An 18450-nucleotide genomic window follows, 5' to 3' on the forward strand; every position below is an offset into this window, starting at 1 on the left:
ATAAATTTTCATGATTAGCTAATTTTTGTTATACTAAATAGATTATTCATTTTGTTGCAGCGAAATAGCAGTAATTTTATCAGAAGTATTAAAAAGTACAACTGATTCAAGAAACAAAATGATAAATGTATTATGTTTTCCGTGCGCAGAAATTAAAAAAAAACATTGAAACAAAGTAAATAATTATATTTTCCATAAATGTTTAATAAAAAATAAATATTTGTAAATAAATGGAATGGGGCATCTTACTACTATACACAAATATTTTTTTTTAAGAATATAAACAAAATATTTAAGATTATCTAATCCAGATAAATTTTTTTAAAAATAAAAATGTCACATACTGAAGTAATAAAAATTAATAATTCAAATGTTGATACAAAAATTAATATATATATATATATATATTGCATAGTTAATAGGAACGAAAATATTCAATACAAAGAGAACACTGCTGCATTATAACTAGATGATTTAAAATAAAACAAAAAAATTTTAAAATGTACACCGCGAGAATTAAAAAAAAAGATATTTTCACTATAACTTAAGCATACTTGGAAAATTAATCAACCAAAAAAATTTAACATAAAAGAATAATAAAAATTAAAGAAAAATAACAACAAAAATAAAACAGTTAACGGATAATACAAAAACAAACTTTTTGAGATAAAAATATGCAAAAGAAATTTTTTTAATAAATACAAGTTCCCGCGTGAAGCGCATACGAACCACTATTCGCATATAAAAAGCTGAAGTTTATTAGGAAAAATAGACAAAAATGACTAAAGAAAAGTTGTCATTTAAGTTTAAAAAAGTGTTTAGTCTAGAATAGGAATGTGATCTTGTCCAAAAAAGAAACAGGATTGGGATATGATAAATATTTAAAAGTTTAAGAGGAATGTGTAATGTAAAATATTAATTATATGTGATATGGTGTACTTACTTTCTATTTTATAAATATATTTATTTATTTTATTTATTTTTATTGGTGATGATAAAATTATTTTGGGTGAATAGTTTGGTTTTCAAAGCATCTATAAATAATGAGCTAGCCTGTACGTTGCATTGGCATATCAATTAGTTCATATCAATTCTGTACACTGCATTGCATTGCATTGGCATATCAATCTTGCTCATTAAAAAGTTTCTGGTAATTCATACATACAAAAAAAATCATATGATTTCTATTCACAAAGTTAAAACTGTTGAACAGATCTGCTTTTGTTTTTATTTATTGTATTCGACCTCTAGATGACTAGATCCTTTCCCAGAGTTTTGATGCAGGTGTTTTTGACCATCATCATGGGCCTAATGGGCTTTTCTCCTCGCTGATCTAATTTCGCGGGAAGCAACGCCAGAATTTGGCGGGAGCCGCACGTGGCTACTCTCTCTCCACTCTTCGCTCTACACCTCATTCATTATCTCCGTCTTCATATATTGGGCCTTAATGGGCTTAACCTCAGTAACATAATCTCGCGGGAAGGAACGGGCATAATTTGGCGGGAAGCAACGTGCATCTTCTCTCGATCTCCCTCCCTCCCTCCTCTCCGCGCCCATATATAAACCCTCTCTTCTTCTCCATCACCACCGCTCCTCTCTCTCTCTCTCTCTCCTAATCCGACACTCGTTGACTTTAACTCGAAACAATGAGTGCATCGGGCTCGTCTGGATCCATCCCGTTCAAATCGAAGAAACGGCTGTTAGATTCGCCTTCATCAAAATCGCAAACCGGAAACCCTAATCAGCCCGCTGTACCCTTCCCCACGCCGGAGAAGCCGCCGGAGGCCATGCACACCAGATCCAGAAACCGATCCGTGGCTCTATCGGTGAAAGAGATTCGCCAGGCCGCTGGATCTCGTCGCAGATCTGAAGATACGGTTGGTAAGGCTTCATCCGCCAGGAGCCAGCTCTTGTTTTCATCCAATGATGATTCATCGTCTTCCGCCTCCAAACGAAAGAACACTGATAAAGAGAAACTACCAGAGAAGTAAGTCAGGTTTTAGATTTCAAGGAATCTTAAAAAGTTTCGGTTTTTATTACCATTATACTGATGATGAGATCTACAGGTATGAGATTCTGGGGAAGTTCTTTGATGCGTTAGACAGTACGATCGTCTTATCGAGATTGCGTGGTTCTAAGCCGATATTTTCCAACATTTCTGGGAAAATCGAGCATTTAACCGAAAGGTATTTTCCTGGAAAGTTTATTACTGTGTTCGTGATCTTGTTGATTGAATCTGATCTGAATAAACAAATCCAGTTTAGTATTTGTCTATATAGGTTTTAGTTAAGACAAAAGAAGTATTTAGATCTAGTAATTGTTTAGATCTGTACTTTGACATAAAGAAAGTTTCAGTTTTTATTATTCATTACAGTTTTTGATTTCACTGATTGGATCTGATCTGAATAAACAAAGTCAGTTTGGTCGGTTTCCTTTTTGTACATAGCTTAGACAAAAAGACAAAATAATTATTTTTTTGGATCATCCAATCACATCAGTTGTTTTGTGATGTTCTAATCTTGCTTCTGACTTGAATTTATTTTCTCAGGAGGTTTTGTTACAGTCACTTGGCTCAGATAAAGCATATATTGCCAGAGGCAGTCGAGGTCAAGAGAGTGTTGATACATGATGAAGCAACTAGCTGCATGAAACCAGATCTTCATGTTACACTCAACGCCGGTGCAGTTGAGGAGAATGGCAATTCGAAATCTGAAAGCAAGAAGAAGATCTCTCTCCGGAAAGTGTTCAGGGCAAGACTTGCAGATTTCGTTAAATCTCATCCTCAGGTATATGATGAAAGGAAGAAATGAATTCTTGTAATGACTCAGGTACTAATGGAGTTTTTGCTATTTGTTTTAGGGTGATGAAGTTCCAGAGGAGCAGCTTCCAGAGCTATTCAATAGAAAGAAACCAAATGAAGATTCAAAGGCTGAGGTTAAGAGTGCTGGTAATCTCATGGAAGAGATGGCTTCTATCCCAGCAGCTAAATTGATTTCATCTTTCATCAAAGTCCCATCAACTCCAGTCAATGCTAAACCTCAGATCAGCATTGCACCAACTGCAACTCCTGCTTTGTCTAAGATCAACTTGGCTCCAACCCCAGTTAAAGCAGTGTCAACTCCAGCTCGTTTACCTTCAACGCCGGCTAAAATTGACTCAACACCAGTTAAAGCACTGTCAGTTCCAGCTAGTGTACTTTCAACGCCGGCTAAAATCGACTCAGCACCAGTTATTGTTGCTTCAACTCCACCTGAATGTGCCTCAACTCCTGCCAGAGTCTACAGTACATCACTCGCAGCTCGTCTGCAGAAAAGGAGCAGCGGTGATACAAGTCCAGATGATGTATCTGCCGACCCACCGGCTAAGCTAGCGAGGCGTTCCTCGCTAAGTTCGTCAAGGTCGCTGAACTTTGATTCTTTTACGGAGGAAGAGGAAGCTGATATGGATGCGACAAATGCTGATGAAGACAATGATCAAGTGCCTGAGGAAGATGAATCCAGCGATGATGAAATCCTCAGCATACTTCCTGATGAGCTTCGACAATCGGTATTACCTTTTACTAACCTAACCTTTTTGGCCTTTGCTGGTTGAGATATAGATAACTCATTCATCTTCATTTTGCTCTTTTCAGATTAAAGAACAAGAGAGGAAAGCTATTGAAGATGCAAATCCAGCAATCTCAGAGGCAAAGAGAAGGAGAAAGATGATCGCTTGTCTACCTAAACTTTTCAACGTCATCCATTACTTGATTCAGTCAATAAGGCGTTGGGTGATCACAAAAGAAGAGCTTGTGCACAAGATCATCGCCGGACACTCTGATATTACCGACAGGAGTAAGTTCTCTTACCTCTCAACATCTCAACAAGTCTATTCTTTAAAGTTGTGCTAACTGTTTTTGTGTTTGTTCACTTGCAATTTTGCAGAAGAAGTTGAAGAACAACTAATCTTAATGCAAGAGCTCGTCCCTGAATGGATATCTGAGAAAAGATCATCAAGTGGAGATTTACTAGTTTGGTGAGTCATCATAGTCTTAGTTAGTAGTACTTACATAATTCTTTTGGATTTATTTCAATGGCTAATTTAAAACCATCTTTTTATGGTGCAGCATTAACAAGTTGGCATCTCCCCAAACAATCCGGTCGCATCTTGAAGAAGAAAACAAGAAAGCTGTTGCTCCACCATGCCCTTGAGATTTGCAGTTCTGTCGGCTGCGTTTTGGACTTTAAATATTCGAGAGAGAGAGAGAGAGAGGCGTGTAGAGATTAGGGAATAAAGTATTGAAGTTCAAGTTTGGAGTAGTTCAAGTATAAGTTAATGAAAGTGTAGTAAAAGGGTGAAAACAATATAATCTTATTTAACAAATCTTACAGATTTTTTGGTAAATCATTTTCCTTGCAACATTTGTTGAAATTTGTAGAGGTCATGAAGGGGTCTATAACATTGCTTAATCTACAATTTAACAAATCTTACAGAATTAGGTTAATCATTCTTCTTGTTCATCATTGTTTAAATTTGGTGTAGATCATGAAGAGATTTAATAACAATGCTTTTTTATCTTCAAAGTGATTGTGTGGAATGATAAATGACAGAATGTTTAAACAAAGAACTATGCTTAAATAAATAATGAAGAAACAGACACACACACACACAAAAACACTGTAGGAAATAATAAGCAAGAAAAATGTTGAAGAAAATGACTGTAAAAGTTCCAGTTGCCTTAAAACTTGTAGTTAAAGTTCAGCTAACAGGTAACTGATTTTCTTTAACTCAAATGTTGATAAAGCAAAATTAGCATTTGTTTTATATAATAGCAAAATTGTAGTAAAAGAGTTGTGCATAGTTTTAGCAGATATTACCAAAAAGTTAAGATTTAGCAGAATATCATGCACTGCAAAACAAACAAAAAACAATAAAGAATGTTCATGCTGTCTCATTGATTGTCAACTATGCAATCCGATCTAAATAAAAAGCCAATTTGGTTTTTGCCCTTTTATGCTTTTAGAATCTGATCTGAATAAAACAGCTTAGATAAGACAAATTAATAACTTTGAGATCTGATCTGAAAACAAATCCAGTATCACGTCTGCAGGACGTCTGTTTCTAATTCTTAGTCAACTTGTCGTGATGGTCTAAGAGATGTGTATCTTAATTCTAAGCCGTTTTTCCTATTTAAATAGTATATTTTAATTTAGGAGGTTTTGTTCCGGCAACTTGTCTCAACTAAAACATATATTGCCAGTGGAAATCGTGATTAAGAGTGTTGCTACGTGATGAACGACTAATTGCATGAAGCCATACCTTCATGCACACTCGATTCCGATGCAATTGAGGAGAATGACAAGTCGAAATCAGAAAGCAAGAAGATCTCACTCTGGAAAGTGTTCAGGAAAGACTTGCAGATTTTGTTAAATCTCATCCTCAAGTATTTTATTTGTCTGAATCACAGAGGATTCTAATGATTAAGCAAACAAAGAGCCTAAAATGGGATTAATGGAGACAAAATTTGTATGTAGAGAGTATGATATGTTGGTGAAAAAGCTCCTACCTCCATGAAAAAATAACCAATGCATGTTTTGTCCAAAAAAAAAAAAACAATGCATTATTTTCACTTCGAACATTCTGAAGTTGTATGTAATTCTGGTTTCTCTAAACTCAATCTCAAGCAGAGTTGTACATTGATCTTCTCTTCTTCTCGGTTTTTGCTATACTGAAATATCAGCCTAATACAAAGTATCTTTCTTTCTCCTCTCCGAAACTCTCTCGATCCTCCAAACAATTTTGAACTGTGCTCCTGGTTCTTGTCACTCCTAGCTGGAGAAGCTCGAGATTGCTTTGGCAGGTGGCTCAGTGGGTCGTCTGTCAGTGGCGGTGAGTATTTGATTCTCTGTGGTGTCATGGAGGTTCAGCGCTCCTCCTAAGCTGTCCGGGAAGCTCCATAGTTTCTTCTACTCAGAGACGATTCTGGAGTTTGGGGTTCGCAGTTGGTGATGGTGCCTTGACCCTTTCCTGAATCGTGAGAGTATGAAGGGTCACAAGAAATTTGTCGTCTATGGCTCCGGGACAGTGTTCTTCAGCCTCTCTTTCCTGCAAGTTATCTTCTACTTGGTTCGAGTTTGATTTCTCTGGTTTACAATGATGGTCTTTTGCTCCGGGTTGGCTTTTGACTCTTTACTGTTGTGTCTCTCTGTTTGACACCAGCGAGTAATCTATCGCAGCTCAGGTTATTGCTATTCGGTTTTTGAGTGGCATCCAATGTCATTGCAGTGACCGTGACATGTCAATGTTCGGCTTATCTCACATCCTAGTGCCGTGAGTGAAATATTGTTCATTTGTGATAGTGTGTACATGGCTTACTTGTGCAGGATTGGAAGCGTTACTAAGCTCTTTGTAGTGGCAAGTTCAAGCCTACAAAGCTCATGTCAAGCTTGGGTCTTTGTGCATCTCTGTTACTGTATATTTGTGGCGGCAATGGCGATGTGGTGTAGCTTTGGTTTGTGGTGGCTCATTCTAAGGTGTGGTTGCTCGTAACTGTACCCTTTTCATTTGCTCGTCTTGTGCTTCATTGCCAATGGAGGTTATAAGCCTCGGCTAGATCCCCCAGACCTAGCTACTTCAGACGTCGTACCAGGAAGACCGACATATGAGGAAACAAGGTTAAACCCATTATTCTCAGGATTAATGATAACGGTTGAGAACGAATATACGATTATCTAGAGATTTTAGAATGGTCTAGCGGAATGCGACGCTTTAGGTGGTTAATGCGAAGGTAGTGCTATGATATTTGAAATATTTACGCTGGGAGACACAATTTGAGTTTGCAATATCACTAAGAGACACATTGTCTATGTAACACACTTTCTCATGTTAGTTTTACAAACATAACCTCTAACTAAAAAACCTCCAACTAAGAGAGGCAAAGAGAGAGGTAACTCTTGTTAGCCAATCCAACTAACCAAACTGATATAATATTTTTACCTTTTGTGAAAATGAATAAAACATTTCTAATAACCTTATCTCTTCCTTTATCTTCACAAATCTATCGTCGTTTCTAATGAATCTTAATTTCTTTCTTCCCCGACATCTTTTTGATCCAGAAATCTAAATCTGAAATTGAACCCCTTTCTCATTCTAATAGACGTCTTCTTTCTCCCTGAATCTCGACATTTTTTTTCCCCGAATTTCTTCCCGAAATCGAAATCGACATCTCGATCTATGTTTCTCGACCTCGAAACTCTGTTCTTTACCGCGTCTGGTGATTCACAGATTAACTCCAAATTGAAGGTTAGGTCCCGCTTCTTAAAACAACTACTTGACTCTGTCTTCTCGGTCCAAACCCTAACTTTTTACATCTTGAGAAATTGAACCCCTTTCTCTAGGCTCAGTCCCGTGTGGAAACGATGGTGGTGGCTGTGGAGGGCGTGGTGGAAGAAGCGGTGGATACCGTAGTGGAGGCAGTGGTGGTTGTGGAAGCGATGGTGGAAGATGTGAGTATGGATACAATGGTGGTGGTTAGTGGAGGTGGCTGCCGAATCTTCATCCACAAAACCTTGAACATAAGACCTCATCCACAAGATCTTCATCCACAAAACCTTGATTCATGTGTCCACATTTTCCCGTGTCCATAATTTTACCATCCACAATGTGTATCTTCATATCTAACTCTTCCACAATTTTTCGTGTCCACAAACACTTGATGCAATGTGCGAGTTCTGCTTCAAAATCGAACCATTTTAGCTTTATTTTGTTTGTAATGATATATCTCAATTTTCGTCTCTTTGTTCTAAAATTAGCAGAGAACAGAAAAGAATAGTTTATTCCTTGTCAACGGTTCACCGTAACTATAAGTATTGCGTCCATATATATCCATCCATAAGTATCTGTTAAGTGTCCAAGTTTCTTGCGTCCACATTTTTTCTGTCCATAAATTTTCTATTGATTGTGCTCGATGACTTTTCAAATTTACTTAACTTTTATACTATATTTATGTACATATAACAAGTAAAAAGATAATTAAATAGATTTTAGTTTGCTTGTCCATAATTCTTGTTTCTACAATTCATTTGTAATTTACGTGTTCACAACTCATGAATCCACTTTTTTCTTCTATCCACAATATAGATGTCCATATTTCATTTGTCCACAAATGCTTAATCCAAAAATCTGACATCAAATGGTTAAAATATATATTAATGGATGTTAAAATGTAGAAGATAAAAAGCTAGAATTTACTATGTCAATTTTTTTAATTTTTATACTTTAATATTTGAAAAATAATCAAACTAAGGAACGAGAGGTGAACTTATAAAAATAATAAAAATATATTAAAAAAATACAAAAAATTGCAACTCATCGGTCAAGTTACAATCATTTAGTCACTCAAACCAAAATCTAATATAAATAAGTTACTATATGACCAAATCCAATTGACCATGTAGTTTATTTCTTAAAAGGAACAGACTTCCCTTTCCACCTAAAGCAGGGGTAATTCCGTCCACAAAAAAACAGCTGTATGGACAATGTGTCCCAACCACAGAATGTGTCTCTAAAGGTAAGAGAAAGACGTAATGTGTCTCTGTATGTAAATGTCTCAAATATGAATCTAGATAAGCTTTTGGTTGAAGTGGGGTTGTAAACGATATTGTATTTCCATTGTCGGATTAATATTATATATTTAGTTAAAAAAAGTGTCAGCCTACTTCATTTTTTTTCCTTGGGCATAAGTGAATGTCGCACTCAAATAGTGTTTAAAAAAAAAAAAAAATCTACTTCAGAATCTATGTATTTGGTTTTGGAGCTCTCAATTAGGATTCTATGTTTTGGTTTTAAGGATCGAGCCCATTTAAACCATTGGTCGGGTTTTAGGCTTTCTTGGGTTAGTCCTATTGTGTGTGTCTTTTAAATTCATTAGTCTTAGGCTAAACGAACCATGACAAAATTATTCGAGCCTTTCCAGATTCGGGCTGTATGTAGACGGAATGGCTCGATATCGTAATTCCAAGTCTTTTAAAACTATCTCATGTTCTCCAGAATCCAGTAGATAATAATTTTCAAGAAACAAAGCTATGAATTATACTTTTTCATTCAAAACAAATATTATCAGTCGAAATTTGAAATGGTCAAAAAATTACCCGAAGATTCAACAATGAAAATCATATAATATAGAACCAAAATACAATGACATCATCAAGATGGTCAGACTAAATTACCTTTTATATATTGAAGTAAAAAACGGGCCTGAAATAATTTGTAACAATATATCTTCATGCAAAAATATTTCAATCGGAGTTGTTGACTAATTAATTGCAAATAAGAAACATAATACATCTGAACCGGATTTATAGTATTTTTTTCTCCCACGGGAATTTATATAAACTTTTTTTTAAAACTAATTTATATAAACTTGAGTTCTAGATTTGCAATTGACACGAGCTATTTTCACTATTAACAACTAGAGGACGGTCATCTTTATTGACTATACTCATCTTATTCGTTACAAAAGCTCCACTTTCTGTCCAATGCCATAACCACACATGATTAGCATACTGCATAATACAACAAATAATCAATATATGAACTAAGTGAAATGCAAACAAACTATAGACCTAGAAAAACAGAGCCATACTTGCACATAATTTTTTTTTTTTGGAGTTCACTTGGTGAGCTAGCTAGGTTTTAAGGTTTGAGGGTCACTGAGCAGTGAACCCAAGGCCAAAAGAAAATCTAAGGAGGAGAAGAACAAATGGAATTTGTATAGAGAGAGATTGAGTGAGATTTCTTTTTTCTTTTTAAGGACAATAATTATTAGATTCCTTAGATCTTGTATGGACCACAACTAGTTCCATCATACATTCCTAAGTCTCATTGTTTTCTTATTTTTCCTCTTTGAAAAAAGCATTTCCCAAACAATAAACTAATATAAAAATATTTTATAAAAGAGAAAAATAGCTCTACCTTTGCCACTCTTTTAAGCAACTTCTGACCCAGTTCCCTTTTTGGAGAAACTTCAATACCCTAATTTTGGAATCCATTTACCCTTATTTTTAAGATTCGTTTATTTTTCTTTCTGGTACAATGAATATTGATAACCACAATCATTTTACCTTTCTTTAGTGCGTTGTGGAGAACGTGAACCATACACTTGTTGTTGCTGCAGAAATTTATTTTTTTGTTCTGTAAACGATTAGATATAATGCTGAGAAAGTCTGTGAATGAATCTCATATTTTACAACCATACGAGTTGATTTATAACGGAAAAAAATGTGCGCTAGTTTTTTTTTCAGAGATAGATATAAAACAAGAAGTAATAGAGATGGATTTGCTAACATCACGTCATCACATTTATGCAGTATATATATAGACGATGTTCAACAAATTGATTATTTATACATATATATATATATATATATATATATATATATATATGATTCCCGATAAAAATTTAAAATTTTATGTAACTTATAAGATCGACATCAACTTGAATTGAAAACGTTCGATGATTAAGATAAACATTAATTAGAAAAACATATGATCATGGATGGAACTTGCATGGCTTATCGATTACGGACCAACTCATCAGAAGATGTCCACTAAACATTATTATCAAAAGTCCTTTGATTTAAAAGATAACTGAAGCAATTTAATTAACAGATGCATGCCAACTTTCAAACAGATAATGCCAACTTTCGGAAACATATAGGAATCAATTAAAATAATTTTCGGTGGAAACAAAATTATCAATATCTAACCAAAAAGTGCAGCACCTAGCTACACTTTTTTCGTAGGCTCACTACATTTGTTATTCTGCAAAATACAAGCTCCAAAGTCACAGTTTGTAGGCGAGATTAAATAATTCAAGAAAGCCGGTTTATCATCCAAACCGATAATCCCTTTGACTCTCTGAGTTAACAACATGAGATGTAAAATTGTTGAACAAAAAAAAAAAAAAAAAAAAACATGATGTAAAAAACTTAAGTATGCTATTCTCTTAAAAAAAGATTACTAACAGAAATATGGTGAATTTTCTTCGAACAATCTATAATCCACTGAACTAATTACTTTAAAGGCAAGATTTTGATAAAGAATCACATTGAAAAACTTTAAAATTATATATTCATATGATATATTTTTTTTGAAAGAGAATTATATATTCATTTGATATACCTAGTGATGCAATTTTAATAAACTATATTATAATTAATATACAAAATTTTACACTTGAGAAAGACCATTTCAAATATATTTTACTGTTTTTTCTTCTAAAATACATATCTAATCTATTAAATTATAGTCCTACGAATTTTTATATGTGACTTTTTATTTGGACCATCTCTTAGAAAATTTATCAAATTACATATAATTTAATTACAATATCTTTTATCTTAATCATTTTATTTGAAATATAAATAAATAACTTTCCTTATAAAATTCTAACAAAATATTTTAAAAAATCTATTTGCAATTTTATTTTCGTATTTAATTAATTTAAATTCTAATTATCATCAAAATATAATTAAAATTAAAATTAATTCAGTTTTGATTTAAAAATAAAAATTTAAATCAAATAAAATACTTTAATTATATTTTACTGATAACTGAAATTTAAATTAATTTCTTTTTAGAAATAAAATTTTAAAATATTTTGTTAGAATTTATTTTTTAAATATTCATTTGCATTTGAAAAAAAAAAATTATATCTAATCTATTAAATTAGAGTAATATTTGGACTTCATGTGTTATATTTTGATTTTGAACTATCAAACACGGGTTCATCTAAATCATTTAAATTTTATTATATAAAATATTTATAAAAGATCTCAAACTATTTAAAACTAAATGGAAAATTAAAATTAAGATTACTAATTCAGGATGACTCATCTAGAGTTAGAATGGGTATTAACTTCTGGCTGACACTTCATATACAAAAACTTATATTCGGCTTTCAGATCCCAATGATGACCTATCTTTCTAGAAGATAGAGAAGATGTAATATATCAAACAATTTATAGAACAAAATAAATATTTAAACCCATTATTATTAGCCGTGCATGGCGCAAATTCTATTTTAGTATTTTTTTATAATAGAGATTTAATTTGCTTTAATATATTTCTCTAAAAATTAATCTCTAAATATAGAATAAAATAATAATAATGCTATTTCATTTTTTTATAAATAGAGGAAAAACAAAAATTCATATTTTTGAGGAAAAATAGAGGTGATATGAAATAGTTTTACCTTTAAATATTATTATAGAAACATATATAAAGATGAGTTGGAGATGCTTTAAAAATTAAATATGTGAAAAAGAATGATTAAAAATGAGGATAAGATATAAATATGTGTGCATAAATGAATTGAGGTAAAAAGGAGCAAAAGATTAAAAAAAATGATGAAATGGGGAAAGGGATGTTGAGTTGGTGAGTTGCATTAGAACACATTGATGGAAACATGTCATGAGAGCATATAATAAGATCCCCTCTAGCTAAAATATAATGAGCAATCAATAGTAAAACATCATCATTTTCATTTTCAAGTGGAACTCAATATCAGATTATACACATTTCAAAATACTCTCAACTCTTGCGTTCTTAAAAAATTTATCGAAAGATCGACCAAGAGAAAAAAAAAAAAAAAAAAACAGCATATAATTTAGCAAAAAAAAAAAACACAGTTGTGAATTCGGAAGATATGTATACAAAGATTTTCTTCGTAGGGGCAATGTCAATATCTATTAAAAATTACATTGGTTGTTTGATTTGGTGATAATTGGACCAGTTGGTTTAATATTAATTTGGACCAAACATCTTACTCTTAAGCATTAGGAATGCGATCTTGGTTATATAGTGGACCACCCCCAACTAAAAATAGCATAGGGCAGCAAATGGGTTATGCAATGGGTATTTTCCTTTGTCCAGAGATTATTATGGTAAGCAAGACAAAATGAGTGAGTATGAAAAAGACATTTGATTTTTGTTGACAATACAAAAAGGGAAATAAAAGGAGCAGAGTCTATTTCATCATAATATGTAATGGTCCTAATGGACAAGTTATAAAGTCCAATATGTTTCAACTTTATATTGGCAAATGAAATCATTTTCTTTTTACCAAAAGCTGAATATCCACAAATTTCTTTCTGAAAATGAAACGAGGGTTTAAAATTTAACATTTCAACTCTACCATCAACAATTGTTTTACTTATTAATTTATAAGTAACATAATTTGAAGTTACAATCAGACTGACCCGGTCTTATGTAATTAACCGCTTAAAACATGAAAGAAAAAAAAATACTCCAAAGCCACTATATTATAAATTTTTTATCCCCTTAAATGTTTTTTTATAACTATGGACGTCTAAATCTAGAGCTTAATGAACGTTAACCTATGACCTTAATGAACTTTAACTCACGACCAATTATAAGTCATAGTTTAACGTCAAATATGTGATGTTTATATACTTGCATGAATACACCATTTCAAGTTTTTGTGTTCCCGTAGTGACATTGAATATGCTGGTGGTGAGTTCACACAACTAAACATACAATAAATACAAAAAAAAAGAAGTAAGATTTGGTTTAATATGTTTTTATATGAAAGAATTGAAAGGTAAATAAAAAAAGAAAGTAAGAAGGAAGGAAAAAAATTCAGTAGGAGAATGATTTTGCTGGCCATTACTATTTAAGAGATCGTATCCCTCTCAAAGTTTTCAACATAAAATCTCTCATTACCCTCTCAAACCTCAAAGCACACCCTCCCACTCACTCACTAACTAAGTAACTAACATGCGCACGATTGAACATTATCGTTCAGCTTCCGTTGCTAAAATGAGCATGGTGCGTGATTCGCCCGCTTACTTAGCCTGATTTCATCTTCTTTCTCCCTTTATAAAAAAAAAGGAACCGTCTTTTGGCTCAGTTCCTCTCCTTTTCTCTCTTGTTTCAGATTTCTTTAGCTGAGATTGAAAGATTCTTTATATCCGAGTGATGCAGAGATCAATTATTGACAAGAAGAACCAATGTCTTCTGACATAAGCTAAACTCTCTTCTTACAACCTCTTTCTCTCTCTCTCTCTCTCTCTCTGCTTCCTTTTCCTCTCTCTTCTCCTTGTAAAGTTTTGAACTTTAGTTCGTGAACTAGAAATGGCGGCAGCTCAAGGCAACAGATCTATCTCGCTGGTTCTGTTTCCAACTGTTTGAAAGTCTGGTTCTTTGGACAGAGGCTAGGGTTGTTAAATTAGATTCCTTTTGGGCTTTTTGGGGGAAAAGGAATGGGTAAGAGGCAAATCTCACAGGATGAAGTAGGACCGCCGATAAATCCAAGAGCTGGATTACGAAGAGAACAAGCTGGAAGAGGTTCATACAGGGGTAGTTAGTCACTTTGTAGCTTACCCGAAGGTCAAAAAGGTTTTTTTTTTTTTTTTTTTTTTTTTTTTTTGTGTTTGGGTAGACAAGGACTGTCTTGTTTCGAACTTATAAAAGAATCAAGGGAAAGGGTTTTGTGTTTTTATTTGTCCGGAGAGTTCTCATCTCTCTTTGTCTCCCTTGAGTCGGACATTAGTGAAGAGGGGGAGGGGGTTTGGTTTTTGCCCTTTAGAATGGGTTCTACTTCTCAAGAGATACTGAGGAGTCTTTGCTCCAACACGGAGTGGAAGTATGCTGTGTTCTGGAAACTTAACCATCCATCTCGAATGTGAGTCGTCTAAACATTGCCATTTTGCTTTTAAAGAGTGTTTACTGTAAGCACATGTGTCCTCCAACTTGCTCCTGTGAAAAGAACATATGAAACCTTATACAGTAGTAGTAGTTTAAGTGGCTTAATCTTTTGGAAGAGTTATTAGGTGCTCATAGCCTGTAAAAGTAATGCTTCTGTAATAGGTGTTTGCGCTAGAATCAGTCTTTATCTGATGATGAGTGTGGACTGTACTCTATTGGGTTTTGAACTAGTTATTGCCATATTAATTGAGCGTTTAGTTGCCCAGGATAGTTTCTGATTTCTAGAATATTGAACACTTGCAGGGTACTTACCTTGGAGGATGCTTACTATGACAATCATGGGCACTACAACTCACCAAAAAACATGCATGGAGCACATGACCCACTGGGTTTAGCTTTGGCGAAGATGGCTTATCATGTCTATTCTCTAGGGGAAGGGTAAGAATAAACTGCTTGCTAACTCACTTTTCCTTGGCGTCATCTTTTCAACTATGCATCTTTTGCTCAACAGTGTGTGACGCAGTCTGGCATTTAGCTATATAGCTTGAATTTGCGTTTTTCTTATTTGTTTTTGTGACATTAGCTACATGATGCAAAGCTTTAGTATTGTCTCGGCAATTGATGATGCCAGCAGAAGCTTTTACTATTAGTCACAGAATCTTGCAGTTCTTGTTGAATTATGTGACTGGACGATGCCGAGACTGATCTTCTTTTGAATCATGTCTATGTTAACAGGATTGTAGGACATGTTGCGGTTTCTGGAGAACATCAGTGGGTATTCCCTGATTATTATGACAACTGGTACTCAGCCTCAGAGGTTAGGAACTTCTTTCGAGCGTTGATTTTTTCTTCTGTTTTTCATGTTCTTAAAACTGTACCTCTTTCCAAGTACAGTTTCATAACGTTTGGGAGAGTCAAATATCTGCTGCAATCAAGGTATTTTGAGATTTTTTTTTCTTTACTATTCTGTTTTTCTGATCAGTTGCATCAATTTCAAAGACTTCCTCAAAGTTTGCAACTTAAGACTTTTTTTTAATAAATCTCTGTTCGTCCTTCGTCACAGACCATTCTTGTAGTACCTGTTGGTCCCTGTGGTGTTGTGCAGCTAGGCTCTTTGCTTAAAGTAAGTAACATCATATATCTGGACATCTTGTTTGCAAAACGCTATGTACTTATCTGGTCGTATTGTGTGCTTGTGTGGAGCAGGTTGATGAAGATGTGACATTGGTGAATCATATCAAACACATGTTTTTGGCACTCAAGGATCCACTGCCAGATCATGAAGCAAATTTAATGCAATGTAATATGAACAATTCGTTTTATCTGGTAAAGATCTTCTTCATACAAATATGGATTCACGTTTGTCTATGTTTCTCGTTATTTGCGAAAACGAAGGAGTAGAGTACTAGAGTGCTAAAGGCTCTTTTAACAGTGACCTGAACTAGCTTCCTGACTAGTAACATGATGTGTTGTATTTTTTCTTTCTTGCAGCCAAAATTACCTTCTGAATGTTCGCATGTTGAGGCTTTCCCTAACTGCTCTGGGGAAGTTGGCAAAGCTATGGACGTGGAAGAGTCAAGTTTTCTAACTCAATATCCTAATTTACATCCGTATTTGAAGAATCATGTGCTCAACAACACAAGCTCATCTACTTTAGCAATTGACACTGAAAGATTGATAACAGATCAGTCATATCCAGGCCTGGACTCAACTTTTCATACTTTATCGACTGATAACGAAAAGTCAAGTCGATTTGATGCTTTGATCTCATCTGGATATAATTTCCCTGGCAGCGAGCTGTTAGAGGCATTAGGCTCTGGTTTCAAGCAAACGAGCAGAGGTCTCGAGGAGCTAGTGAAGTCTGAACATGGCTCAGCAACAAGACCAACAGATGATAATATGAGTCATAGCCAGCTTACGTTTGACTCTGCCCCTGAGAATCTTTTAGATGCTGTGGTTGCTAATGTTTGTCACAGCGACGGCAATGCCAGGGATGATATCTTCTCGAGCAGATCTGTACAGTCATTGCTTACCAGCATGGAAATGGCAGAACCCTCAGGTCAAAACAAGCATATTGTTAGTAACCCAAATGATAGAGCTATGAATCAGCCACTAGTAGAGGTGGATACTCAACAGAATCCGTCAGATATCTGTGGAGCATTTTCTTCCATCGGGTTCTCATCAACGTGTCCCAGCTCCTCTAGTGATCACTTTCAGACATCCCTGGAGATGCCTAAGAAGAACAAAAGGAGGGCTAAACCTGGTGAAAGTTCTCGGCCTCGCCCAAGAGACAGGCAACTCATTCAGGATCGAATCAAGGAACTTCGAGAACTTGTGCCTAATGGATCAAAGGTGACTTTGCTCCTCCTAGCTGGAACATTGTAGGGTCTAGTGTTTTAAGTTGGATAAAGTTATAATTGATTTTGTAGTTTCTGTTTCTAGAAGATAATGATTTTCATAGTTGCCAATGTTTTTTCTGATTGCTAATAACTTTCTGTCGTATATTACAGTGCAGTATTGATTCTTTGCTAGAACGCACGATCAAGCACATGCTCTTTCTGCAGAATGTTACTAAGCATGCTGACAAGCTCAGTAAAAGTGCCAATGCAAAGGTTAAAAAAAAAAAAATCAGATTTCTTGATACTAATAATCTCTGTTTCATGCCTCCATATATGCAAATGGACACATAATAAGGCTGTTATGTTTGACTGATAGATATAGCAAATATTTGGTAAATATTCAGAATTCTTTTAATGAGAGGGTAGAATAGCCACAAGTTTGTATTGACATTGGCTTATAACTTTGTAATCTCAGATGCAACAAAAGGAAACTGGCGGGCAAGGTTCAACCTGCGCAGTGGAGGTTGGAGGCCATCTGCAAGTGTGCTCTATAATCGTGGAGAATCTGAACAAGCATGGGATGGTGCTTATCGAGGTATGTAATGTCTTCTTTCTTCCTTTTTGGTTAGTGTTTGTTTGAACTTCCTTCCGTTCCCAAGTTCCAGGTTCCAAGTTGTTTGAAATATTTTGGGGTTTTGGACAGATGTTATGTGAAGAGTGTAGCCATTTTCTTGAGATATCAAACGTGATCAGGAGCTTGGATCTTACCATTTTGAGAGGCGTCACCGAGGCTCAGGGAGATAAAACATGGATATGCTTTGTAGTTGAGGTAGGAGTCAAAATTATTTACATGAGAACTTTTTTTCTCTAGGGTTTTTGCTTGAGCATTGGATTACTATGGGTGACTAATATGGTCATCATATGAAATGGCAGAGTCAAAGCAACAAAGTGATGCAGAGAATGGACATTTTGTGGTCTTTGGTTCAAATATTTCAGCCAAAGGCCAATGGCAAGCCGTAGTTGGTTACTTGTTGGGAAAGGCTTTGGGGTTTTAGGTATAAAATTTAGCTCTCAGTGTGCATTTTGGAGTTTTTAGTGTGTTTATGATTGCATGTTGTTTGCTTTGAAGTTTGGATCCTTTTGAATTACACAGTAAAATATTATTATATATATAAATCAAATCCCCTTAATGTTGTATTCTTATTTCCTTATTAACTCGAAACTTTTTTTTTATTTTTGTGCATTTTAATTTCCATAAATAAATTGAAAAAAAAAAATTAAATCAAGATGTATATCGAAAACCCACAACGGTCATTATTTCGTCACTAACTATAACAAACTAATTTCCTTTTTTCGATATATTAAGAAAAAGGAAAATATAGTGAGAGATTCGACTATAAAAAAC

The 18450-nt window shown here is 34.4% G+C and overlaps 2 protein-coding genes across 3 annotated transcripts; both read left to right on the plus strand.

Moving 5' to 3' along the window:
* Positions 1–375: 375 nt before the first annotated feature.
* Positions 376–4560, plus strand: LOC103867904 (CDT1-like protein a, chloroplastic). The gene is made up of 7 exons (XM_009145994.3): positions 376–1987; positions 2067–2186; positions 2549–2786; positions 2860–3546; positions 3632–3833; positions 3924–4014; positions 4106–4560. Exons 1-7 carry the CDS (start codon positions 1647–1649, stop codon positions 4188–4190), a joined length of 1764 nt encoding a protein of 587 aa, XP_009144242.1. The 5' UTR covers positions 376–1646; the 3' UTR covers positions 4191–4560.
* Positions 4561–13607: 9047 nt separating this feature from the next.
* Positions 13608–18278, plus strand: LOC103867907 (transcription factor bHLH155). Of its 2 annotated transcripts, XM_009145997.3 has the most exons (12): positions 13608–14683; positions 15010–15042; positions 15073–15144; positions 15442–15523; positions 15601–15642; positions 15770–15829; positions 15913–16032; positions 16198–17058; positions 17217–17318; positions 17521–17640; positions 17749–17874; positions 17979–18278. In XM_009145997.3, the coding sequence occupies exons 1-12, from the start codon at positions 14589–14591 to the stop codon at positions 18063–18065; spliced, it is 1800 nt and encodes a 599-aa protein (XP_009144245.1). In that variant the 5' UTR covers positions 13608–14588; the 3' UTR covers positions 18066–18278. The 2 variants fall into 2 exon arrangements, with proteins under 2 accessions (XP_009144245.1, XP_009144244.1); XM_009145996.3 differs by having other exon boundaries at positions 13617–14683; positions 15010–15144.
* The last annotated feature ends 172 nt before the right edge of the window (positions 18279–18450 follow it).

Source organism: Brassica rapa, chromosome A05, assembly GCF_000309985.2.
Source record: "Brassica rapa cultivar Chiifu-401-42 chromosome A05, CAAS_Brap_v3.01, whole genome shotgun sequence".
Lineage (NCBI taxonomy): Eukaryota > Viridiplantae > Streptophyta > Magnoliopsida > Brassicales > Brassicaceae > Brassica > Brassica rapa.